The sequence below is a fragment of the Aulostomus chinensis genome, chromosome 11 (assembly GCF_037954235.1).
Source record: "Aulostomus chinensis isolate RoL2024-O1b breed Wild chromosome 11, RoL_Achi_v1.0, whole genome shotgun sequence".
Lineage (NCBI taxonomy): Eukaryota > Metazoa > Chordata > Actinopteri > Syngnathiformes > Aulostomidae > Aulostomus > Aulostomus chinensis.
In genome coordinates, this window is record NC_141330.1 from 20,241,458 (window position 1) to 20,260,403 (window position 18,946).

General features: G+C 41.7%; 1 protein-coding gene across 3 annotated transcripts in view; it reads right to left on the bottom strand.

Annotated features, from left to right (window-relative positions):
• The window catches only part of ulk4 (unc-51 like kinase 4), an 84,188-nt gene that overhangs the window by 14,555 nt on the left and 50,687 nt on the right, over positions 1-18,946 (bottom strand). For all 3 annotated transcript variants that reach the window (XM_086219008.1, XM_086219009.1, XM_086219007.1), the window contains exons 28-33: positions 16,937-16,988; positions 16,299-16,503; positions 15,882-15,974; positions 10,669-10,717; positions 8,553-8,658; positions 1,438-1,604 (exon numbers count right to left, since the gene is read on the bottom strand). In XM_086219008.1, coding sequence (XP_086075134.1) covers positions 1,438-1,604; positions 8,553-8,658; positions 10,669-10,717; positions 15,882-15,974; positions 16,299-16,503; positions 16,937-16,988 — 672 coding nt within the window. The remainder of the gene's footprint in view (positions 1-1,437; positions 1,605-8,552; positions 8,659-10,668; positions 10,718-15,881; positions 15,975-16,298; positions 16,504-16,936; positions 16,989-18,946) is intronic.

The following is an 18,946-nucleotide window of genomic DNA, read 5'->3' on the forward strand; positions in this document are numbered from 1 at the left end:
TACACTCTGAACCCTTGTTTTACACAAAATATGATACCACAAGTTTGCAACATTTAATGACTTTAGTATTCCATTGAAGACTTCTTCTAACATACTCATCCTTGGTCTTTTCTTTCCACTCATTACCACCTCTGTCTCTCACTTTGTCCTGTTTTAGTTCAGTTCATTTCTACAGTCGAACTTCTGGCAAATTAGCGCTAGAATAATGTGATTAATACTGGCACATATTTTCTCTCCCAAAGTCACTCCTCATCTGTAATACTCTCTCCTCGTTTCTGTTTTGTTATACATATAATCTCTGGCTCTCACCCTCCTCACCAGTGGAGTTACAGTTTGGAGAGTGTGGTACAGTCACGTCCTCTCTCCTTATCAGACCTTATTACCCAAATGAATTTGGTATGGGCAGAAGTTTTCTTTTAATGAGCTTTGCATTTTTTGCAGAATTGATTTCTGCTACACATTCCGGTTGCTCCCTTTTCCATTTCTATCTCTCCCTCTATATCTCTCCATCCTTCTCTCCTCCACCCAGTCTTTTACCCTTCTCCCCTTTAGTCCCTCCACCCACCCCACCCCCTGTCCAGGCATTAATATGTATGCGTTGGGCTGGAGTGCACACTATGGGGAGATGGGGGCTGGTCTGTGTGTGTATGAGCGCGTATTTGAGCAAAATTGAGCGTGTGTGTGAGGAGGCAAGCTGAGGACAAAGCCAGTGGTGATAATGAGGCCGCAGGGACATAGCCAGACAGGCCCCTCTGTGTATGCCTCTGTATGTGTGTGTATGTGTATGTGTGTGTGTGTGTGTGTGTTTGTGTGTGTTTGCGTGTGTGTCCCAGGGACTCAGGACCTCTTCCGCTTCCTCCTGTGTCCACAACTTTGATATTGTGGTTGCTTAAACCTGCAAGCTTCCAGTGCACACATCAATTGGTGCACACTCACTCACTAACACACTAACACACACGCACGTGCGGACACACACACACACACACACACACACACACACACACACACGTGAGCGTGCGCATGCCTTTAGGGACATTATACAAGGGCAAAATTTCGAGGGCGTTTACTTTGAGATTCTGTTGGTGGTTCTGTGCTGAACAGAGATGAGACTTTACATAGAGGTGAGTCAATGTGGGGATACATCAGACTACACAGACCAATGCAACATGGTGGAGCAGAACAACTGACCTGGCTCGCAATCATTTCAAGTGGTGCGTAACACAACATTAGACATTCTGATGCTTTAGAATTTCTGCAAGGATGTGGAATGTAGTGATGTGAGGAATTGTGACAAAGTTTAAATGTTTGCTTGGGCTTTTTCCCAGAAACTAAAACGGCAGCCACATGATAGTTTTATAACTGATCACAGCACATACAGGTAAGAAACAACATACAGTACACATATCAGAATAAACTGCTACATGTAGGTTTTCATACCTGCAGCGCGGAGCAGACAACAATTGATGTTTGCTTCAGGATGTTGTGGAGCAGCTCCAGAAGGGCTTGTAAAACAAGAGGGCTGAGCCTCCTACCAGCATGAACCTCTCCTTCCAGGTGGACCTCTATGGCTGCTGGGAGGGTACCTGTAACGACCTCCATAAGACCTGTGCAGAAGCAAAAAGGGCTCAAATTCAGAACTCCCACAGTAAAAAGTGGTCTGTCCAGTATTTCCTGTCAATATCGATTTGGAATCCCCATATCAATTGAGATGGAAGCTGATGGAAAAAAACAACAACACTGAATTTTGCACAAAATTATCCATATAGAATATAGAGGGCAATGAATTAATAATTCTAAATAGGCATGGATATCCGGTACTCATTTGGAGTCTCTAGGTCACATCACATTGATGTTACTGAAAAATGGGTAAAGAAAGAAAAAGTAAAGGAAAATGCATTTTGCTGAATATGCTGAAACTGCACACAAAAAAGCAACAACTTATTTTCCGCTAAAATATTCATATAAAATGTAGGTGGCACTAAAATGCAATAAAAAAAAGAACTATGTCCTAATTTTCAGTCACATGAATTTGTGCCATCGGAGAAAAAAGATGTGTTTTTCTGAGTTTGAAAACACAAGGAACTTTGCACTAAAATATTCATATAAAATACAGAAGGCAATAAAAATCTGTGTCGTATACTTCCTGTCTAGTACCAAAACCTGAGCCTGAGTACATGTGGAACAGATGATCATTAGCTCATGTTGAGCATTTTACCATCAGACAAAAGTAGCATCATTTATCATTTAACTCTTTAAAGTGATTGTCAAGCAGTGCGCAGGGAATTAATGTCTGCAAATATAATAGTATCAATACAGACATGTCCAGAACTCAATTCTCATCAAAAATGGATGCTGGACATCTGTCCCTTTAACTTTTCTTCCTATTCCTCTCTAGAAAATGGATGTCAAACATGTCCTAGAGCTGGTAACAATTGCTAATCCATGAATAAATAGCATGCAGTTAAGTGCATAGCCATGTTCTTTGTTTAATGAATTTAACATGCGATGTAGACCTTCATCCCTGAAATTTTGTCACCCTCCGTACACATTGTTGTACAGGAGGGCTGGGGAGATCAGGTGCCGGCTCGGCTGACATGCATAGTAGTCTCAAAGTTGTATTCTATTTCCATTTCTGCACAACAACAGTCAACAACTGATGGACAATTGAATTAAATCCCTGTCTGCACTGGGTAAAATACCTCAGTGATACTTCCTACTTCAACAGATCTTTATTTAGAATGCAGATGCTGTGTGTGTTTAGTTCTTGAGTGAAAGTACAAGAGTTTGCATGGGTGTGTGTGTGCGCACACTAGAAAGCCATCAAGCTGGCCTGCTGTCAGCGAGATGTACTGTTACTTTTCTCAAGCTGCCTCATAATTGAATAAACAAGCTGCTCTATTTTGGACTGTTCAGTCAGAGACCTCCTCCTGCTGTTAATCTCATCTGGCAAAAATGTCCTGTTCAGACGTAAACTGTTTGCTGGATTCCTGCTCATGTTTATATGGATATTACTATTCTGTTATCTGTCAAGAAAACCCGTCATCACAATACACAACCATCTTTACCAAATGACATCTTAAACAAATATGATGTACTATTTCATCAAACTATAATCTTTCCTGACATCTGAACCACCTAATAAAAGTCACTGAAAAATCTACTGGATAAATGCCACATGAATCTTGGGGGGGAGGGGGGGGGGGTTGCCGTTTTGGTCTCCAGCTCCTTGTGTTCATGTGTCAAAGTGTTGTATGACGGCACACTGGATGAAATAATGAAAAAATGTCACAACTGAATAAGGGATAATATTCTCAAGTGCTCTAGGCACTGTTCAAGTAAAAGAGCCCACTATATATGTTGTCCATGTACCCATCGATCCTGCTTCATATTTGGAGGGGTCACTGCGCACAAACAAGGACTACCTGAGCAAACAGTGCTACAAAGAGAATTTATTTACTACATCTTTGCTCTGAGGATAGAAAATGAAGACCAAATGTTTTATTTCACTAGTAATAGAAAAGAAAATTTGCAGTTACAGTTAAAGTGGAATAATGGAGATAAACAAATTAACCACATAAAAACTAAAGCTAAAATGTGCTTTTTTGCAATAATGCTGTATAAAATGCAGTAGAAAAGGCCTTTCAGGTGAAATAAACAAAATCAAAGTCAGAGAACATTTGGTGTTTTCCAACTACAGTGTCCAATCAAAATGATAACACGACGCACGAGCACCGAGATGCTTTAATACAATAAGGCGTAAATGGTTTCAACCTCATATTCTAACAGCTTGTTTATGATGATGGATGGAGTGCGGTTGGAAGGGCATTTAGTGTCTTTGCGCGTATGACATATAACATATAACTGTTTGTTTTTTTCGCAGGTACTGCTTGAAAATGTTTTGGGTGTTATGATGTGAGGGGAATCACTCAGAATGAACTCTTTGATTTGACTGACAGGTACGATTGTGTGCGTTAGTATCCCCGTGAGACGAAGAAACAACTCATTTTCTACGTTGTCACTTATGTCACTTTAAGGCTAAGAATAATTTATGAGTGATAACCATTTTGCTCTGTCCTATTTTGGAGTCCGGACTTTTAACCAAGTTAAAAATAGATATTTGACAAGGCTTTGTTGTACTTTCTATTTATATGCCATTGTAAAACAGTTTCTATTGGGAATCAACCAAGTGGATCCTCACAACTCTGTCAAAGCAAAGCAGAAATGTTACGGAGCCCCAGAGTTAAAATGGTGTTTTCATTTATTAACTTGGTGAAACATCATGTATGTTGTTGTCAGGAATTATAGAAGATGTGCTCTCAAGCTGCTAATGTGTGCACACAAGATCTGGATACTATGGATTCATGGTGGAGGAATGACTAAAGGTGAACAAGCTGCCTGAGCAAATTCCTCATTCATGTGGACACCAGCTGAAAAGCCTCTTATGCAAAAGGGGAAATTAATCATACTTATTTTGTCCTTGGATTGACATACAAATACATCATAAGTGACGTGGGTGTGTGTGAAGGGATGAATCAGTCAATTTCTGTTTTTTCTGTTTAATTTGTAGTGAGCTCAAACAAAGCAAAGTTAACTCAAGTCCCATTCGCTTAACCACCACGAAAACCACAAAACCCCCGCATTCCTCCTCCTTCACCTACTTGGTTAACGATTACCTGTCTGGCTAGATGGAATATCTGAATATCCCCTTAACATTACTGCAAACAGTAAATATGTGTAAAATGAAAGCAATACCACAACATAGCTTAAACTTACACCGGAACAGAAACATTTCTGTATCCATCCAATTTCGTACACATATCACATTTTCATCCCTACAATTCCTTCACTTGCTTGCAGATATGGATTCATTATAAGTGGGAGACATCTTACAAATATTCTGACAGCTAATGGGCTTTGCTGTCGTGACTTTCCTGACCTTGAGGCTACTAAATTACTAATAACTAAATTACTGATTTGTGGTAGAGCAGCTCAGCACAGTTGCTCTTTCCATCCTCGTACCAATGTAGAAGCGTTTCCCTCCCACTGGTTTCCTTGCACAAATCGTGCATGCACTCTTAGGTAACTTGTAGGCGCGCCTACCTACAGTATAAGATGGTAGCATCGTAGCACAGGTTAAAACAAAACATAACACCAGTTCACTTCTGGGACTCAGTAACATGTTTCCTGGGGGAGGCCTAAACATATACAGATGCTCGTAGCTCCACTGATCTAGGTTAGAAGCATCAAGGCTCAAGAATAGCAATCATGCGTGATCTGTTCTAATCAAGTTCATGTTAACGGTGCCCAATGAGAAAAGAAGTATCAGGGCTAATATTAGCCATCATGATGGAACCCTACAGACCCAAGTGATTTTATTTAAGCACTTTGATTGATGGCCTGCAAGTGAAACTGCACCAACACCAGCGATGCGACACAGTGCCGAGTGTAGGCTAAAAAGCAACTGGCAGACATCTTGTATTTACTGTCAAATGTGTCACACGGATGGTCATGACTTAAATGTTTCTATCCTGTGACCTCTTGGGTATTTGCTAATATGACTATATTAATATTGAAAGAAGAAATGAAGCCAGGAGGCATTGTTATTGATTGGACATGTATGGTCACACTGGTTTTTTTGCAAGGGAAATCACCTGGACCCAACTTCAAATGGCAATTTACAAGATACAAGTTCCCTGGAAGCTAGATAACACAGGCACGGAGGCAATTACTTAAAACTCCTCTGAGCCTCTCAGAGAAATAACAAGGATTGGCGACGGATCAAACCTGGTGAGAAACCTCAAAGACCTCTAAGGAGTTTGAAGACACACAGAGCCCTGAAGACTTTTTTAATTAAAGGACAAGTACGCTTTAATTCATTGACACCTTGTCAGTAATTTGGCCTCAGTCCAGACAGGAAGACCGTTTGTCCTACAATGTTCCGTTTAAAAACCCTCCCGTTGTCTTGACAGTGTGAGTTCAAAATGACTCTCATGTCCTCAGTACCTCCGTCTGGTCTACTACAGCTTCATGTTTTGATTAGATTACATGGTGAGAACTTTGTGTAGGTTTCTTATGTGACACCACTGTAGAGTTCCTGTTCTTCGCTCGCCTCACCCTACATCAAAATGTCACTCACTTCCTCCTTCAATTTCCCCCTCTATCATCCCCTTGCCCAATGGTCTCACCCAAATACACAACATTATTTCAGTGTATTCCATTCTTCTCTGTCACCTGTCTGCAACTTTTTTTAACCCCCATTTTGCTTTCCTAGCTTCTTCGTCTCTTCCCTCTCTCTACTCCAGCCTTTTTCCCCATCTTCTTTTGGTTGTTCCGTTCTTCCTCCCTATTTCTGTCTCTCTCTCTCGCTCTCTCTCTTTTCCAGCTCCCTCTGTCTTCATTCCCCAGGGGGTATTATCTCAGTCGGAGGCAAATCTGCCCAATTATAAACCTCATCTCCTCTCTCTTCCACACATACACACACACACACACACACACACACACACACACACACACACACACACACACACACACACACACACGCGCACACACAGTCTCACAGCACAAATACAGTCACACGTACCTCCCCATTTTCCTCTTCTTCACTGTCTATTTCACTGCTTCCCAACAAAGACACACACACACACACACACACACACACACACGCACACACAAACTCCCCCATCCTCTCTCTGTCACACCTTAAAAAGCCAATTATACACGCTTTTTCCCTTCTCCTCTCCCTTCTTTCTTGCCATCACCATCTAGAGTGAACCACAACTGAAAGAAGGGAAAGGAGAGATAGAGAAGCCAAAAATAGAGGATAGGGGAGAGGGTAAAATGGGAACGTCAGGAAGAGGGTAAGGGAGATGTGGAGGTACAATGTGAGCTGAGTAAAAATCCAGAAGATGGTAGGACAGAAGGAGAGGAGAGTAGAGCAGAAGAGAGGAAGCATTAATTAACAGTGTTTGTGCTGGCTTGACAGTTTCTTGTTGAGTGGAGAGCTGATTGGATGATAATGATGCTGACTACTGCACTGCAGAATGCTGACCAATGGAAATTGAGGGAGAGACAGGATGGATGTGGGTGTGGGATAGGTGATGTTTTTGTTTATTTGTTTGGTGTTGAGGGGCACAGACATGTGCAGCTGAGGGACTAAAGTATCGAAAGAGGAAGCAAATAGCAACTAACATAATGACCGTTGTGCTTGCATGAAGAGAGATACGCAGCTCTGGATACAAACTTGAAATTTTGTTATTGACTTACAACTTCCCCATCTCTGTCACCCCCTGTGTTTTGAAGTGGTATTTTTTTGCACCAGGTGTTGTAAAACCAACCGAATCACTTTTCAGCTCCTTTGGGAGTCAACAAAAACCATGATGGAAACAAATAAGGAAGTAAGGTAAATGATGCAGCGCAGCTGTGCCTTTGATTGTGATTGACTAAGAAAATGTTGTGGCCATTCATAAAAGCTAACATGTTCTGGTTAACATGTAGTGTAAATGAGCCCAGCTGTATTTAGTTACTGTTTCATGATGTTACTTGATCTGATGTCTTGCACCAAAAACTGAAAAATATGTTTCTAACAACAGGCTTATTGTGGATTAGGCTGATAATGAATACGGTAAGCTTACAAGTGTGAGCTAGACCGTAAAAGGGAGGAAATGTGTTACCTTGTAATTTTTTTAAGCTCATATCTCTGCTTGCTTTCTATCCTAAATCTGCTGCTGTGGCCGAGTTGTTGTAGTTTTCCTTGAGATTAATTCTCTCATGCCTCATGTCTTCCCCCCCAAAAAAACTGGTCAAGTTTGCAGTGAACAAACACCATGGGGAAGCGCAGCCATTGTACCCATCCTGCTCTCGAAAACTCCCCTTCACGGACAAAACTTAAAAAAAGAAGTCAAGACATGTCGTGAACAGTCACATACTTCACTGTTGATTTTTTTAATTTAATGAATATTTGAAATACAAGGCCCATGCCGATAAAGCTACAATCCTCAGTTTTCTGCACCCGCTTTAATCGTTCTGTTCTGATGCATACCCGGTCGTGTCATGGTGTAAGTTTGCTAAGGAGACAATCTAAACATGGATGGGTTTTTTTCCCCACAAAAAAAAAAGCACTCAATATTTTTAATTAATATGTATTAATGCAAAAAAAGTTGTCCGCAGCCGCATTAAAGTTGCAGTTATAATGTCGACCTGTGTGTCCGAAAACAACATGCTTATACAAGGAATACCTGCTGCATCCCCGACTGTCACTAGTGCTCACATGTGCATCCACACAAACACACATACAGGCTGAGAGAGTAGCAGCAGCAGGACAACAGACTGGGGAAAAGAAGACATCCACAGGTGACACGAGACTAACTAATAGATAATGACGCAGTAGGGTCAATGACACACAGACTCCGTGGGACTGAGCTCACTCACTAATAATTCAACATGATTGTAAGCAGCCTAGTACAAGTTCACACAGGTAGCTATGGAGGCACTCTCAAGAAAGCACATGGAAGACAAACCTGTCTCCCTCTATATTGTAGGCAGACAGACAGTACCTTGTTGGTATGGTGGCTCCAGGTCAAAAACTGTGTCTCCAGTGAGATTACATAGCAAGGAGACTGCATTCTGCACCATCCCACTGGTAATGTTGTCACGGTTACCCTAGAGAAAGGAGGAGATAACAATGCAATAACTACTATATATGTTACAGTACAATTTCCTACACTTAAGTGAGTCCACAATTAAAGTAAAGCACCTAAAAATCAACTTTCCTACATCATCAATTGTGATTTGTGGCGTAGAACAGGAAGGGTCGCAGAACGCCTCACGCTCAAGAGTTCATTAAAAAGAACAACATAAAAGTGTCGACATTCCCTTAATACACATTCATCAAATCTTAAACTCACAGCCAGCAACGAATCACACAAGATGTATGATGGGGGGCTTTGAAAGCTTTTTGCCTATGTATCTTAAAACGTGGACCCCAGGGAATGATGGTAAATACCAATGTGCCCCTCAGCGGGATACACTGTTGACAGTCGTTAACACTGAGCCTAATGACTCCAACGACAATCGTCACAACTCCAAGGAGCACTAGTGAGCTGCATTGGGGTGGTACACCCACGAAGGTTTAAATACGTGACCTGCTCACCATCTAGTTCGACTAGGCGGCTCGTCTATGGGAACAGTATGAACTGATGAAGCCACTTGGATAAGGGGTCAACTGTCTTCCAGACATATAACTACATCCAGTTGACCTGATTCGACTCCTAAAGGAGAAAAAAAAACTGGTGTTCAGTTTTCTCCTCCTTCTACCTCCTTGCTTTTCCTCCCTTTCCTCCCCTCTTTTACTCTCTCTCCTTCCTCCTAATGCACTTCCCTCTCCTGCCCTCATTTCATTATTTGATCCTCTCTGAGATACACCAGTGCTGCCTGCGGGGTCTGATCGCATCAGTGTGATCTGTGAATAGGCTGATAAGCCTGGCTGGTACTCATCATGAACACTTGCCTGAGGCTGAACACAATTACATCAACTGGCACCCAGGACAAACCTGCCAGTCAGAAACAACAATTGACCAAGCACATTTATATTGATCTTTATACACTCAAAAGTCATGCGGGACTATCCTGTGCATCAGTTAACCTGATTATGAGTGTGACAGTGAACTAACATGAACTGTAACTCAGAAGAAACAAGCCGTTACGGTCTCGAACCTTTCATTTGACTGGAGTTACACTCTTCAGCAACATATAACTCTGTTTTAGATGTTAGCTGTGCACTAATAGTATGCACAAGGCAAGACTTGTGAGGGTGCTTTATTAACCCACTCGGTCTTCTGCAGCAACCTTGGTGTGACCGACTTCCTTTCATGTCTGAGGCAGAACTACTTCATCATCAAGACAAATACAATTCGGCGAGTTTCTCCATGACAAGTGTGATCAACAGTGACAGGTATAATCAATCCAGATCAGAGTGTTTCAGGCAGTATAAATCAATCCAAATGTGAGCAATACAGATGGCACTAATGGATCCTGACAACAATCGGGAATGGAGTTAATCAGGCTGCTGGATACAAGTGTTTAACATTCTACATTGGCTAGCTAGCTGGGCCTCGACATGCAGCCACGCGCAACACTGATTATTTAGAGTGAGTGCATGTGTGTTTGTGTACACTGCAAATTGTTTGCTGGATCACACATGTTTGGATTTGGCTTTGTTAAGTGCATCACACTGTGTGTATGAGTGGAGGGTCAGGTGAAATAAATTGTTTACTGGAGACACTGTTATGCTTCGCTGATAACAGACAAGTGCTGGGTGTTTGTGTGAATGAGATCTTAATAGTAGAGTCCATATTCCCACTCTATTAACCCTTCCTGCTCTTTGTGGCTGACATGCAAGTCAATTACAGTGCCCCTCGAACAGGTCAACACCACTAAGACTCATTTACATAAATACAACTATGAGGGTCATACTGAGCAAGTGGGAGAGAAACAGAGGCAGAATACGGCTGAAATGAGATAAAATAAGTGCAGACTTAATCAAATACTAGTTACTGTGGTAACTAGGTTTAGCTGATTGGCAAACCATTTATGGAGTGACTGATTGAATGAAAATGTGATTGATTGGCGAAAGAGAACAGATGAATTGATGAAGGGAGATCAGTTTCTTACCAGAATGAGCTGAAAGACTGTTAATAGGATCCTATTGTGTTGGATTAACCTGCAAAAAAGAAAAATACATACTGGAGTGAGAGCAAAGACACAATAGGAAATTAATTCACCCCTTGTCAATATACAGACACACACACACACACACACACACACACACACACACACACACACACACACTCACACACACACTGAGCTGTTCGAGCTAAATTTAAGGTTGTAGATCTGCTACAACTCTTGTTTGGTACCAGAGGAATTGGGGAGCGAGCAAAGACTGTGCGTGTGTGTGTGTGTGTGGGGGGGGGGGGGGGGCAGATGGATTGAGAAGAGGTGAAAGAGGAGAGGGAAGGACAAGAAAAGAGGAGAGTAATGAAAAAAGCTGCATGATGCGTATAGAGGAGGAATGATTTGGACAGAACAGAGGGAAGAACAAATGGATGGGAGGAGGACAAGGAGAGTGAAAGTGAGAATGTGATGTTGAGAAATTTGCAGAGGAAGAACAAGGAGAAAACGTGAGACACTAGAGAGGGATAGAGATGGATGTCTGTATTGGAAATGACACTCTATACTTACTGATTAAGGTTCTTTGATTCACAACCAATTACTGAGTGTTTGGAGTGTCTACACATACCAACAAACACACAGGGACGCCGTGTGTGTGTATGTCTGTGTTTGTGTGCATTCACAGGCAGGAAAGCATGCAGAGTGTAATGGAAACAAGCCAGCTGAAGTCAGAGTAGTGGGATTATGGAAGGTAACAAAGCTCGTCCGCTGATTTCAGAAATCTGTCTTTGTGCTAATTATGATGTATAGCTTATTAAAACTTTGTCTAAACAAGGTGATCAATCACTTCCTAAGCTACGGTAGCAATCGTCATGTTCTTCCACGTCACAAAGCTAGGGGATGGCTTTGAAGCTGGTGTGGTGTTCAGTTTTTTCATACATTTTAGAATGATGGTGTACGAAATGGGTTACTGGGGGGCTGTCTTAATTTGCCAAGACATGCATCTGCTGGGCAGAACTAGGTTGTTAACCATCCCTCTAACTCTTTTTTACATTCAGTTTTAATGCGCACATGTTTTTTACACTGGTCAGCTGCCTATTTCATATTCTATGTATTCTTAGACACATTTTTCCATCGTTGCATCTGATTAATTATCAAGCAACCTACTTTTCCAACAGAGATCAATAACCATTTCATTTGATCTTAATGTGTGTTGAGAAAATGCTCCTCAGGCCATTCCACCCAACTCTGAGCTCACCATCCACAAATTGAACTGTGATTACATCGACCTAACAGTCACTCCAGTTTTCACTTTCATGCACCAAATATTTTTATCCTCTTTGTTTGTGCTGCTACTGCTACAGCCCAACAATGTCTCCTGCTGCTGCAGCACCAAAAATCTTAGACTTTCATCTTGACCAACTCTTGCTAGTCTCATCTAACCCCAGATCAATAAGATATTTCCAAACATAATGTTATTGCAAAACAGGTGTTTTTTGTTCAATGCAATTTTGCTAAGGTGAGCTATATCTAAGATGCAGTATCACCAAGGAAACAGCACTGAAATGCACTGCAACTAATCACTTTGCAGCTGAAATGTGACCACTCTGCTGTCCTCAATACTGTGAACGTTCATTGTCAGTATAAGCAGGTTACCTAAAGGGACATGGAGCTGTGGCCATTGACTACAGTAAATCCCTGTGTGTGTGTGCATGCGTGCGAGCGTTCATGCGTGCGGGTGTGTTTCTAGATGTGATAAATGGCCGCCTATTAGGTAGGTGACACCCTGAGAGATGAGAGGACAGGCCGAGCCAGCGCGACATGATAAACGGAACCACCTTTGTACGACCAGTCGTACATCAATAGACACAATGGACACGAGGAGACACTGAACTGGGGTACAACAGAATCCCTCTCATAGAATAAACACAAGATGAGATGACCAGCCATAAATCATCAGTATTTGCTTTATAATAGAAAATAAAAAACTAGATGTTTCCATTTAAAATGAAAACATCATTGACTTGTTCAAGATGCACCCATTTACATTTTTTCAGTTTCAATCTACAAGTGTTGTACGAGCCAAGTGTGACCCAAATATCCTGATTTGGTGTTAATCTGGACCAGATATGGGACATAAACAGTAGACCACATAAACCCTGCGTTAACATAGCCACCATTCAGGGGCCAGATAGGAGAACAAATTTGGGCTAAACATTAGGTGTTATCTGGGTATCACAAGGCATCGGAGAGTCGGTCCCCAGAGGATGGTCCAATTAGTCATTAAATAAATAAACTATAACTGTTAAAAACCATACAAAAACTGAACAGGCTGTTATATTAAATTACAATTTTAAACATGTATAAATGTACTTGGACGCTTATACACTTGAGTCCACTTTTCTCTGGCAGAGACTCAAGTGTTACAATTTAATGATGTTGTATATTCTATAACACTGGGTCTGTGTCAAGCCATACTCCTATGATCACCAACAACAAAAAACACCAAATGCTAAATAGTAGGATTTTTTTTTTTAGATAAAAATGACAACCTGCAAGTACCAAACCCAGTTGAGCTAAGAGAAGCACCATCTTACACTTGGTAGATGAGCATGGTGTGTACGAGAAGGCATACACATACCTTCCTGAGATGCAACACACATATACATTAGGGAGATAAGGACATCACAATATACATAGACACACATATATATATACACACGCACACACGCAACCACACAGCATGAGGTTCTTTGGCTAAAGGTCATAGTAAATGTAGTTGTTTGAAGGTGTGTCTGGGCTGTGATAATGCAGAGAGAGACAGCAGGCAGCCTTCCCAACGTTAATGTCCCCAATTTACCATCTAATTACTGCTCGGCTGGCTTCATAGCCACACTTATCTAACCAAGGACCAGGCAATTTAATTTCTGATTGTATAACTCAGTGACGGAGAGAGAGTTGTGGATAGAGGGCACAGAGAAGGAGTGAAACGTGGACTAACGTTAATAAATTAGAGATGGTGAGAGAAAGAAGGAGACAGAAAAAAAATGTTAAATATTGTTAATAATTTCAGACAAAAAAAAGAGTGAGAGGAAAACAGAGATGTAGAGAGAGGACTGCTGACACCAATTTGAGAAGTTCACGTCACTCTACTTGTGTCAAGGAAAGAGGGGGGATGAGGAGAGTTGGAGGACAAGAAGGATGGAGACGAGAGGAGCTAATATTGCTGATAAGAAAAGTGGTGGCATATTCAGCACTGAGGGTGAACTCTGAACTCTAAGAGGGTGGGAAGGATGGTTGGAGATGAAAGGAGAGCGGGATATTAGAGATAAGATGTGAAGAAGATAAAATAAGTGGATGGAAGCAGTGAAGGAAATGAGGGAAGGACAAAATAGAAGATTAACAATCAGGGTTGTTGTAAACGACCAGAGGATGTAACATACAACCATGGATGAGCAACATTTTTGATTATAGCCTCTCACTTTAACTTTAGAAACACAGGTGCAGTGGTTCGCACTGTCGCCTCACAGCAAGAAGGTTCCGGGTTCGAGTCCGGGCTCGGGCACAGGATCTTTCTGTGTGGAGTCTGCATGTTCTCCCTGTTCCTGTGTGGGTTCTCTCTGGTACTCCAGCTTCCTCCCACAGTCCAAAGACATCAAGAGGGGATGAGTCTAAATTGACCATAGGTGTGACTCTGAGTGTGAATGGTTGTCTGTCTCTATATGTTGGCCCTGTGATGGACTGGTGACCTGTCCAGGGTGAACCCCGCCTCTCGCCTGAAGGCTGCTGGGATAGGCTCCCCCCCCCCCCCCCCCCCCGTGACCCTTAACAGGATAAGAGGAAGAAAATGGATGGATGGATGGAACAAAAATGAGGAAAATTAGCAGACTGAGCTGTGCAATCTCAAGTCAACCACAAGGACTGCTGAGACCTTTCAATCAATTTTCAAAATAAAACACCAAATGCAGTGTTCTCCTGCTACTAAAGCAGCTCAGGATCAAGTACTAAAATTCAGAAACAAGCAAGCCCCGTTGCCCTGTTTAGCAACCAGCTAATTTTCATCAATAATCCAGAATCTAGTGTAAAAATCAATGAAGACAAAGTGTCTCTCTATGGCAGTGAATAATTTGCACTATTGCCTTTTTAATAGAACGAAGTGAAGTGGAGAAAATAAACAGAGGACACACCGGCTCCTCCTCATTTGACTGATCTGAAATTTTAACATAGAATATCAGGCATGTACAGGGCAGATTCTTTTTTTAATTTGGCCTTTCTTTTTTCTTCATATTGCCTCATCCATCCTTTGTAAACACTTTTTCTCTTTTTGTTTACTGCTCTCCCCATCTATCTTTCTCAATTACCACGCCCATCTCTTTCTACTTCCTCCTCCTGCCTTCACTTTATCGCTCTCTCCCTCTCTCTTTCTGTCTCTGTCAACAGCTGAAAAGAGAAGACAGAGGAGCAGGGAATCAAGACATACTGACAGCAGCTGTCAGAACACGTCTTTCAAACAGACATACATCAGCACACGCATGAATGAGCGTACGTATGCACACGCGCGTGCGCGCACACACACACACACACACACACACACACACACACACACACACACACACACACACACACACACAGGTGAGTAATCTCGTGCTTTCACTGGGGATCAGCTGATTGTCCCTTTATCCTGGTGTCCTCAAGAGTTGTTTTTTTATTTTTCAGTAGTGAAATTTAGACAAAATGCAAAAGGGGCACCTAACATCTTTTGACAAAGCACGGCAGGAGTACCAGGTGTGTTGCGATACATTCACATTGATAATGTAGATAACAGAAACAGCACGATGTCACCAGCAGGGTTCAACTAGGCCAGTGTTGTTATTTGCTCTGAATGTGCACAAAAATGTAAATAAATGATCAGCTGTGTATTACAGTGTAAAAAAGATGCAGAGGTGTGCGTTTTTGTGCATTTGCGCATGTGTTTAGCTGTGAATAGAAATCAGTAGAGTGTGGTGAACTGGGAATGACTGGCCTTGGCATTAAAACATTACTGCTAGGACTGCAAAAAACTTCTACATCTTAGACCAGACGAAAAAAGGGGCGTACATCCTGGGCTAACCAATATATGGATCCAAGTTAGGATGCCTAGAGCAATATCTTCAATCTACACATGCAAGAATGCGCAGTTTGTGTGTGTGTGTGTGTCCCTTTCTGTACAGTACCTGCAGATCTGCGAGCTGTGGTCAGTCATGGATACCAGCAGTTTGAGTGCGTAGAGTTGGATGGGCTCAGCTGCTTGAAGAAGAGACTCATACCTAGACATAAACATGAGAGTACAGCATTTGGCTTTCCTAATGTTAATAATTAATATACCATGCAGATCATTAATACCAGACGGTAAACTGGAACAGATTTTGAGAGAGGGTTGGCAATTAATAGAAGAAGAGCACAAAAGGAAGAAAGGATGAAGAAGATAATGACTGTGAGTGTTACAAATTTAAAATTGTAGCTAAAATTACTGATGGTAGTGCATGTATTGTTGTGGGAGATCATGTTGTATATGTGTTAAAATGTTTACCCCCTTCTCCAACTGATGGAGAGAAAGAGGAGAGGATCGGTTGCAGAACAGCCAGACCAACCTTGGAAGGAGAGACTCGGTGATGAGGGCTATAATTTGACTGGAAGAGCTTCCTTCATCTCTCCCTACTGCTGTTGTTCGCCCTTCCTCTCCTCTCCTTTCCTCTTCCTCCGGTTCCTCTTTATCCTCCTTGCTGTCACCCTCCTGGACCAGTAGGACGAGACTGAGTTCTGACAGGACCCTCAAGACAAACACAGACCACTCGACTGAACCCCATGCATGCACGCGTGCACACGTGCGCACACACACACACACACACACACAAACACACAGAAGTTATTAGCATGGAATACTGTGTACATGTGTGTGTGTGTGTGTGTGTGTGTGTGTGTAACATCATTGGAGCATACAGACCCAACACATACTGACTCAGAGAATACTTCCTAAGGTTTTCTTGCATGATAGTATTCCAATTCCGAGGAGACAACAAAATGTAGTGCTTTTATCTTTGTTATTTTATCTTTATTATTCTTTAAAGAGTGATATTTGTGAATCTTGATGATTTCGAGGCCATAGTGATGTTACACAAGATGTTCATTGGGATGAGAGCAGTTAATTGCCTAACTACATTATTACATAATAATATGTATGCTATACAGCTCACAAACAGTTGCTAAGTATTGATACTCTCTTGCTTACCATTTTTGCTGAACACCAGCGTTATCAGAGGAGGCAGGATGGCACCCACAACCTTGTAGAGACACAAAAAGAACAATAACTTATTGATCTTATGACACTGTAAAAATCTGGCAGAATCGTTTTCAGTCGATTTACATAAATTGACCTTTTTTAACGGTTGAATATGTATTTTGTGAAAAATCAATGGTACAAACAACCATTATTGTTTCTATTTAAGTTGTCCATCCATCCATCCATCCATTGTCTACCGCTTATCCTGTAATGGGTCACGGGGGCTGGAGCCTATCCCAGCAGCCTTCAACCGAGAGGCGGGGTTCACCCTGGACAGGTCGTCAGTCCATCACAGGGTCAACATAGAGACAGAACTTGTTCCCTCGATTTCAATCCATCCATCCATTTTCTTCCACTTATTCCTATTAAGGGTGGCGGGGGGGCTGGAGCCTATCCCAGCGGCTATGGGCGAAAGGCGGGGTTCACCCTGGACAGGTCACCAGTCCATCACAGGGCCAACACATATAGACAGACAACCATTCACACTCACAGCCACACCTATGGTCAATTTAGAGTATCAATCAGCCTCGTCCCCTCTTGATGTCTTTGGACTGTGGGAGGAAGCTGGAGTACCAGAGAGAACCCACACAGGAACAGGGAGAACGTGCAGACTCACACAGAAAGATCCCGTGATGGAGCCTGGAACCTTCTTGCTGTGAAGCGACAGTGCTAACCACTGCACCACCGTGCCGCCCTATTTAAGTTGTTGTAACCTGATTTCTGTTAGCCATCGTCAATAAGAGAAAAGTCACCAAAGGGAAGTGAGGATTGAACCACATTCCTTCGGTTAGCAGATGAACACTCAACATCTGAGCCATGCTGTCCGCCAAAGAGCTAAATAGAGATCCAGCCCTTGTTCCAGAGGTGAAAACCCTATGCATATGCTCCACCGAGGAGCTGATTATCAGCCGTCAGGTTGTGTAACAATGGCATCATCTCCTGTAGAACCTCTAGTTCATAATAAATCAGCCCAAGTTTTAAGAAAAACACGCTTTAATAGAGATTTACTGGAGAAATACTACACTACCCAAAATCCAAAAATGTATCAGCAATGTCTCCATGGTAACTGTCAGTCATTTTAAGTTCTTGCCATTTTTTGAAAGGCAACTTGCTGAGAAACATACTTTCTTTTCTGAAAAATCATGAGGAAAAATGTAGACATGATATGATTACTGACATCAGTCTTAAGGTAGCTAGTGCCAATGAAATGCTCAGTTGGTCACAAAATGTAGGTATTTTAAACAAAACTAGGTTGAAAACATAGTTGCAATGCCTTATGGGGCAATTAGTCGTTTTACTCTTAATGTAACTGAAACAAAGCACACAATCCTGTAACTTTCCTTTGTCTAAGCTTTCTTTTTATTTTATTTGTGCCAAATTACATTCATTATGGTCACGATTCATCTGCTTGCTTGTTGTCTTAGTTCCCTGTGTAAAACTTTTTATATCAAGAATTTGCTGAAACATCGATGGAGGAACTGAATTGGAAATTTACTTTTGGAACCAAACCATACTCGATTCTGGAACCACTTTTTGTGACGAGATGAGCAGATAACTTAGAAATCTCATGAAGCAAGCTGCCTTTTCAGGTCATGGGTTTGTTAGTTATGGCCAAAAACATGTTTTGCAAGGTCAGTAACTTTTAAGTAACCTTTGACCACCAAAATCTAATCAGTAAATATCCTGGGTCCAAGTATGGGGTAAAAAAAGGACAAGAAAAACAAAACCTCCAGAGGAAAAAAACCCTCCAGCCATAGCTCTTGCTGCCATGCAAAGAGACTTATAATACAGTCAATCTTGAGTCAGACCATATTTATATTAAACTGAATATTAAACATTATACTGTGTTTATTCAGTAGGCATCAGACCACTGTTACAGGATTAAATTACTATGGAAATACATTGTTGAGTGAGTTCTTTGATCATACACACACACACACACACACACACACACACACA